The sequence below is a fragment of the Alligator sinensis genome, unplaced genomic scaffold (genome assembly GCF_000455745.1).
Source record: "Alligator sinensis unplaced genomic scaffold, ASM45574v1 scaffold560_1, whole genome shotgun sequence".
Lineage (NCBI taxonomy): Eukaryota > Metazoa > Chordata > Crocodylia > Alligatoridae > Alligator > Alligator sinensis.
The window spans coordinates 2,290,856-2,299,383 of NW_005841837.1; the positions used below are offsets into that span (position 1 = coordinate 2,290,856).

Consider the following 8,528-nt stretch of genomic DNA (forward strand, 5'->3'; position numbering starts at 1 on the left):
AGATTAGATTTGGGGGGGGGGGGGAATTGCTGGAACAGCCTGGTGGCCGGGAGCCCCATGGTACTTCCCGGGCCAGGCTGGCAGTAGGGGAGGTGGGGAGCAGCGAGGGATGTGGGCCACTCAGCTGCTTCTCCTCACTGGTGCTGACCCGACCAGGCCAGTCTCATCCCAAGTAGCACTCAGCAAAGCAGTGGCTGGGCCAGCTTTCCTGCATGCCACTCAGATGGGACAGGCCCGGTCAGCATGGGCAAGGAGAAAGAGGAGGGTCAGTCAACTGAGCTGAGTGCTGCTCGGGACCAGCCTGGTCGAGCCAGAGCGGTACGCCGCTCAGTCCTGCCTTCCTTTACATCTGCTGGCTGGTCCCAGGAGGCACGCGGCTCAGCCACTGCTTCTCCTTGTTGGTGCCCTCCTGGCTTAGGCCCAGGCCATCCTTAGTGGCACATGGGAAAGCAGCGGCTGAGCCGGCTTTGCTGTGTGCCACTCGGGTCAGGATGGGCCTGGCTGGGTTGGCAACAGCAAAGAGAAGTGGCAGCTGAGCCGTGTGCTGCTTGGGACTTGCTCAGCCGCAGCTTCCCCTCCCTGGTGCTGGCCTGGTCCAGCCTGAGATGCACCTGGCAAAGCCGTGGCTTCCATTTAGCTCTGCCGACCTGTCCTGGCCGATCCAAAGCGGCACATGGATCAGCTGTCACTTTTCGCTGGTGGTGACTCGGCCGGGCCCACTGCATTCTGAGCAGCATGCAGGGAAGCAGCAGCTGGGCCGGCTTTGCTGCGTGCTGCCCGGCCGGGTTGGCACAGATGAGGAGAAGCAGTGGCTGAGTCAGCTCAGCTGTGTGCTGCTTCCCCGCACTGCTCGGGACGGACCAGGCTGGCACCAGAGAGGCAAAGCCATGGCTGAGCCTGTGCTGAGCAGCATGCGAGCATACGGCACATGGCTTAGCTGCTGCTTCTCTTTTGCTGGTGCTGACCCAGCTGGGCCCATCCCGTCCTGAGTGCCACGCAACAAAGCCTGCCCAGCAGCTGCTTCCCTGCATGCTTCATGGAAAGCAACGGGCCAGGCTGAGTTAGCACTGGCGAGGAGAAGCGGTGGCTGAGCCATGTGCTGCTTGGGACTGGATGGGCCAGGCCAGCAGAGGTAAGTGCACAGCTGTTCCCAGAGCCATGGGGGGGCTCCTGCCATAGCCCAGGGGACTCCGCCCCACTCATGCTATGCCCATTGGCACAGAGTCTGAGCTGGGAGCCCCACAAGCCTGGCATTCTGCCCCTGCCCGGTGGCATCCTCTCGTGGGCAGGGTGGCTGTGCCCTATCCTACAGAGCTGTGTGGGTTATGCCATGCTCCACCTTGCTGCTAGGGGCCCAGCTGTGGCCCAAGTCTGTGGAGCTCTGGGGCAGCCCCTGCTCCCCTCCCCAGCTCCCCCTCTCCTCTGGCTGCCACCTTCCCAAGAGCCTGGCCAGCCTACCCGTGGTGCCTGCGCCTGCCTGTCTCCCTCTATGAAGTTTTATTTATTGTCACCATGTTTAGAATTTTTAAACAGCCTGGTATTTACCATAAATGTTTATGATTAATAATGCAGTGCATCCTGCTGTATTTACCCCCCCCCCCAACCCCCAGTTTTGTTTTTTTTTGACATGCCAGCACTCCAGTACCTTACAAGGTAGACATGGGGTTTTTTTCAGCACTCCGGCCAAAAAACGTTGCCTACCCCTGACATAGACCATGTGACAGAGTGTAACTTCCAGTTCCAAGGCCAGACTCCCCCCTCCCAAAAGGAGTGTTCTGGGGGCAAGGGAAGGGACTTCTGGCTACAAGATGGCAACAAGGGGCAGGGCTACCCATGCAGCCCTTGACAGCTTAGCAAAATTTCATGAAGCAGCTCTCCAGCTGAAATAATTGCCCACCCCTGGACTAAGGCTTTTATTATATTAGGAATAAAAAAGAAATAAGTCTGTCAAATTGGAGAATGTCATGGGGTGGTGGGTTTTTTGTTTTGGTCCTCGAATAAATGATTCCCTGTGACAGCATTCAGTAAATTCAGGTAGGGACCAGGAAGAAACAGAAGTCTCTCTTTTTTTTTTTTTTTAAAGCAAAAAAAGTCATAACACTGGAAAGCATGGGAGCCTTTTAAATTTAAGCCAGACTTTTTAAATTTATAGCAATACATAGTCAAAACATGCAAAGCAAATAGTGTACTGTAGAGGAGGCTTCTCAAAACAATGGGAAAAACTCTTTCTGGGTGTAGCTTGTCTTGGAGCTCCCTCTTTGCGTGCTTTTGGTCTTTCTAGTTTTAACAAAACAGATCTGATTTACATTTTGACACAATTCTAATTTCATCTTGGAACCTAATTTAATGCATGTTATACCTACGTTCTGTTACTGCAGTAGGAGGTAAAGAGCCAAGGTTTTAACTTGGCGCACATTTGCGGTGGACTGGTTAGCAAGGTGTGCAATATTGTTGTACACATCCGAGTACTTTTTATTTAATTTGTTGGGGTTTTTTGTGCATTTAAATCCTAGGAAGCCCTGCAAAGGATTATCTCCACTCTGGCAAACAAAAATGATGAAATCCAGAACTTCATTGACACCTTGAACCACACTCTAAAAGGTGTTCAGGTATGTATATCTATAAATGACTGAATGACAAACTTTACATTTATTTACATGTTGGGGGGAGAGAGTTCCCAGACTAACTTGATTTGCATTAGTTCTATTCAGTTTTTTTAAAGTTTGGTATGAAACTGCTTTTGATTCTTGAAAGTATAAAATGAAACCTGTTATACTTTGTTTTTGTGATTGATTCTAATATTCTAAGTTGAAGGCAGGTCAGTTCCCAGTTGTAAGATTGAAAGTTTTTTGGGGGGAGAAGAAAATACTATGATTTTAATTCAGGTTTGGGGAAATTTACCTTTTAAAGCTTCTGTTGTGGTGTGCAAACTAGGATTCAGGATAGGTGTTTCACTGAAGTCAGCCCATGTTCTTCTAAAAGTAGAAGAGTATTCTAGTAACTAGTACTGGATTTTGTTTCTTGATCTGATCAGATATTTATCTTTTTGTCTCCTTACTTCCCTGCCCCCCCCTTGTAAACTACAAATACATGTCAAAATTGATTCCTTTTTCTAGACTTTTGATTTTTATATCTGTTCTTCTCAGTATAAGACAAGCCTTAGAGTGGTGGCATAGTAGTTTCTTCTCTAACTTTTTTTTTTTTTTTTTTTTTTTCCTTTTGCCTGTTTTCTCTAAGTGCTTCTGGTTCAAAATTGTCTGTAACAAGCTAAATCCAGAAGCTTAGCTAGTTCCTTAAAACCACTTACGATAAAAATGTTCTACAACCATTTTGTTGGAAGAACTAGGTAATCATTATCTTTTATGAGCCTCTAGCCTTTTCTGTACTTGAGTCTTAATGAGGGGCTTTTCACATTGAATAAGCAATTGTTGCATTTAAATGCTATACAGACTTCCATATCTACCACTGCCAAAATATCCAAATATGGGTCCTCAGTGCTCTAAATGCTTCAGTCTGTTTAGAAGAGGATCACTGTAACCAACTACTAGGTTTTAATGCTTTCAGAAGATGGGATGGCATGAAAAAATGTGAAGTAATCATGTAAAGTGTATTAGGGGAAAATTTATAGTGCTGCTTATCTTTCAGTTCAGTCTGAAACTCTATTACAATCTTTTCCTTAGGCTAATTCTTCTAATGTGATTGCTGAGCTGGATGAGGAATTTGATGGTCTCTATTCTATACTAGATGAGATGAAGGAGAGTATGACCAACAGTATTAAGCAAGAACAAGCTCACAAAACTCAAGAACTTCAGGTAATTACTTGTTACTTATCTCTCTAAAGCTTTGCCATCAAGGGAAACATTTTTAGCAACTATTTTCAGCTTTAATCTAAAATAAAATTTACATCAAGTTATTTACAATAGGTATGCTTCTAGCTAAGGTATGTGTTCACCTTTTAAGATACTCGTGTGACACCCTCTCTCCCTTCCCCCCCCCCCCCCCCCCCCCCCCCCCAACCCTTCTCTGTAACCTGATGGCACTTTCCCGCCTCTCAGAGGTGCTGTTGTACATCTTCTCATTTAATGGAGCACTCCACAGGTTGTTTAGTAATAGTGAATCCTGCATTTGTGTGGGTTTGAGCCAGGTGACTCTTGAGGTCCCTTTCAACCCTTTGATTCTATGTACACGGGTCAAGTGATTAGAGAAGTTGCATTTGATGCTAGACGGGGAATGAAATCCAGGTTTCAGTTAACTCCCTGCTCATTGAACCAGCCTTGCTTCTCTTGTCCTCGAAACTTGAGGAGTTACTGATACATTCTACAATAACGTAAGTTGTTTTACTATGCATGTGTTACTGTAGTTGTACGCACTAGGCATATAGTATATTAAAAACAAGGAGGTTCTTTATCAGGGGACAAGACAATACTCCACGTTTATTGAGAGCAAAGAAAAACATTAAAATCACACTCACACTTGCTAAGGTGTTAGCAGTCTTTCAGTTGCTTGAGTCAGCTTATTGGCCAGCTAAGCTGAATGCGAGGAGGGAGCTGGGCCTCAGTCGGACCTGTACCGATGCTCCGTCATTGTGCAGAACAGACCCAAAGCTTCCATGTTCTCGCCCACCTCTTTTATAATAGCTGTCTCCCATGCAGGTCTATGGACCCTGCTGTGTCAGGGTGTTTGAGCTATGAAGTTTTTTTTTTTGTTTGTTTGTTTTTTTGGGGGGGGGGTTGTGTGTGGTTTTTTGTTGTGTGTGGTTTTCCCCCCCCCTTCCTTTTCTGCTGTATTGAGGCAGTTAAACATCCTTGTTGGCTTTTGGGGTGGATTTTTCTTGCTCTGGTTTCTGCAACCTTCAGCCTTGTCAAAACAGGAGGTTACTGCAACCTTTGGCCATTGAAGGATTACAGCAGAGTTATAAACCTTGCCTCTGTTTATCTTCATTCTTCGCCTGGCACAGACCGGATTATTGCTCTTTCAGAGCCCTTTTTTAGCATATTTTTTTAATATGGTAACTTGTTTGTGAATACACAACATACAGTGCTTTTTCAGTCACTCTACACTCACTCATTCATCCATACATTCTAAATATTATAAAGAAACTCTTATTTTGATAACTGACTTGCATTTATTTTACTTTTAAAAAGCTAAATGATATGACAATAGAATGATTATAAGTGGTTATATAAAAACAAAATCAACTTTAACGTGACATAGTCCTGATGCTAAATCTGAAGTCTGGGGATAACTTTTTTTTTTTTTTTTTTTTTTTTTTTTTTTTTGAGAAGTTCCCAGCATGCAGAGGAAAAAACCAAGAAGGGTTAACTGGTTAATTTCATAGTTATGCTAAAGAATAATGGAGCTGGAAGAACACTCTGGATATTGGCATCTAAACAAGCATGCTAATACCTCAGCTCATGTTCCAGAGTTTCTGCAATGCTGGAAGTAATCTAACTAGAGCACCTGATAGCTTTCTTTGGTGTCTACTCATAGTTCTCTGGTTGTAGTTTATAGAAGTGCTCAGGTTGAATTATAGGAACAGACATCCAGAGTCTTGACATCCAGGGTTTTTTCTGTGTGCTTTACAAGCATAACTTTTTCCCATACTAAATGCAAGAATTGGTTTCATCATGAAGATGGCTAACGTTCTGGACTAGAAATTGTTTGTGTCTCAATTCCTAGTCCTGTCAGACTTCCTATAGGACCTTTAGACAAGTTCATCTTTGCCTTGGCTTGCTATTCATATTGGAAATATTTTTGTCCTTCAGATGGTGTATGGGTGAAATAAGTCTAAGCAGTTTATAAACATTGGGTGTTTTTTTTGGGGGTGGGGGGGAGGGAATATGGTGAGAGCAAGTGGTACATGATTGCTTATGCCTATTTCTTACCTAATTATAGTAATGCTTCATTAAATTTATGTATCATCTCTGGCAGTTGCCAGAACCAGTTAATAAGGTGGATGAAACTCTGCAACAGACAACTAAGGGATGACCTCTCAGTAGAGCTTTTTCCACATCTCAGACTGTCTGTTGCTTAATTCATGCCCTGAAACAAGGCAGGCTTTTATCCTTTTGTAATTCTTATTGACAGGGATCCTGGTTTTTCTCTGATTTTAAAAAATCACAAATTCTCTGACAAAAATCGCACCAAACCCCCAAAATCCATTATTAAAACTTTAAAAGCCCCCCTGCTGGAGGGGGCCCCCAGCTGCCAGGGCTATGGGGCCAGGGACCCAAGTTTGCAGCTTCCTGCAGAAGCAGCATGGAGCCAGCTCCCCCGCTGCTGCTGCCTGCTTGGGTGGGGCTGGGGCCAGCTCCTGGCTCCCCCCAGCCCTGCTGATGCCCCCCAGCCATGACCTGTAAGCCCCACTTACCTCAGGCTCTAGGAGCAGAGTGAAGCTGAACTGAGCCAGCTGTGGCTTACTGAGTCTTGTGCCCTCCCCCTCTCCCTCCAGGCAAGGCTGGGGGTTTCTCTCCACGTTTGCAAACAACTCTTGCAGGCTGGAGCTCAACCAGCCTGCAAAGCTCTTTACAAAAGCAGGGAATTCGTGGTTTGTTTGTTTGGGTTTTTTTTTTTGTTTTGTTTTTTTCCTCTGTTTTTTTCCATGGGAAACAGAAAACCTGGATTCCTGCTTATTGGTCACAAGGGAGTGAATATCATAAGTTAATTATGCATTTAGCAACTTTTTCTCATGTGTGGCTCTTATTTTTCATGCTATTCATCAATTTGTCCCTTTATGATAGTAAATAAGAGGTCTCGATTGACTTTTCTGCAGACCATTTGTTTTTACATACTACATTTCCTGTCTAAATCCAAAACTTCTCTACAGATTTGGGTTTTGGAAGCATTAAAGTCAATATGGAGAAGTTCTGGGAATCTTAACAAATACATTTAGTAATATGTCTGGCAGCATTAGCAGATTAATTTGCCCAAACAATCAGAGTAATGAAGTCTTTCACCATGATCCACTCTGCAGAATGAACTATCGGTGTCCTCAAAATCCTGTTAAATAAATGCCTTTAAGTATGGCTATGGGGTCAGCAGATTCAGGCTACTTTCCGACTTAAAGAAAGGGATGGGTTAAATATACAGTGAACAGCCAGAAAGCAGCAGCCTTTCTTATGAGGAAACCCCCAGATTATGCAAATCTGGCAGTTTTACTACTTTGTTACCTTTAGTTCTGCTAATCTCTGCACATTCATTATGAAAAGTAACACAGTATTCCATGGACTAGCATGATTTAAGTACCATTTTCCCACTCTTTTTACGAATAAGAATGTTCTGGTTTATTCTAAACTGCAGTAAAATTGGTGGGGGGGGGGGTTCTCATTTGAGTTATTCACAGTATCTTGGAGGTCTCTATTGGCTGGCTAGTTTGGAATTCTGCACTTGTGAATGGATTAATGCACAGCAGAAGGAGAGAACTAATTTACCCTTACTAATTTGAATGTCATCTGAGACACTGCTACCTGGTTGTTTACTCTCAATAGGTCTTGCTTCCTTCACTATTACACTTCAAAATCTTGCTGTCTGCAAGTTCTCTAATATTGACTTTTTAAATACGTATATTAAACATTGCTTTTGAGCATGGGGACAAGCCAGTGTTATTTCTATCCTGGTTTAAAAATTATTTTGTGGTGGGCTTGTTGACTAGCTTAATACCTGTTTGTTTTTTTTGAAGTCCAAACTTAGTTTTTTAAAAAAAATTCTGCATCTGTCTCCTTTGGTTGATGTACTTGAATTCTAGATCTTTGGCGACTTATTTTCCTGGCAGCTATACCAGCTTATTCATGTTATGTCATGTTCATAAAGTACTTTGTAGGATTGTTTTCAGCTACTTTGCTTAGTACTGAAGTAAGGATTGTAGGTCTTTGGATCTCAGGAGTAACAGTAATTAATTACTCTTACGTAGATGGGGACAACTTGGGAACCTTGTCCATAAAAACAGTCTTTTTATTATTTTTAATAAAATGGCTGTATTGACTCTATTGAATAAGCTGTTTGCTTTCATGGCTTAAGACCTGGGAGATACAGCAGGAACAACCAAGTTAACTTGAATAGCCTTCCTTTCAAATGGAAACGGTGTAGCCCAGTGACATGTCTGCAGCCTGTTACCTTCCTTGTCATGTCTGTGAAGGGTCAACTACAAGTGGGATTAAGCTAGAGTTTTGGGCATGGTATACGTGAGCATCTGTCATGTCTTGATCACTACCTATCAGGGTACCTTTACTTCAGTGTCCCAAATCCATAAAGTGGTACCAGACAGTCTCCCTGAGATGTCTGCCCCTAAAGCTGGCAAATGATTGCTGGCTCCAGTTTCAGGCTACCTGTTACAAGCCTTAGGCCAGAACAGCTGAGTTCCTGCCCAATATGGGTAGCTTCTCTGGAGTGTCGGGTAGGAGGTGGGGCTTTCCACGTGGCCACGCTGGGACCAGGTAGGTGGTAGTTGTACCCATGTTGCCAGTGTTTTTCTCGGCACTCATGCTCTGTGGGTGCTGCTTCCAGCTGTTGGGGGGGGGGGGGGGGGGGGG

At 44.1% G+C, this 8,528-nt stretch overlaps 1 protein-coding gene across 4 annotated transcripts in view; it reads left to right on the plus strand.

Moving 5' to 3' along the window:
- The window catches only part of FSD1L (fibronectin type III and SPRY domain containing 1 like), a 51,565-nt gene that overhangs the window by 3,551 nt on the left and 39,486 nt on the right, over window positions 1-8,528 (plus strand). For all 4 annotated transcript variants that reach the window (XM_006015463.3, XM_014519603.2, XM_006015464.3 and 1 more), the window contains exons 2-3: window positions 2,514-2,609; window positions 3,681-3,812. In XM_006015463.3, the coding sequence (XP_006015525.1) occupies window positions 2,514-2,609; window positions 3,681-3,812 (228 nt within the window). The remainder of the gene's footprint in view (window positions 1-2,513; window positions 2,610-3,680; window positions 3,813-8,528) is intronic.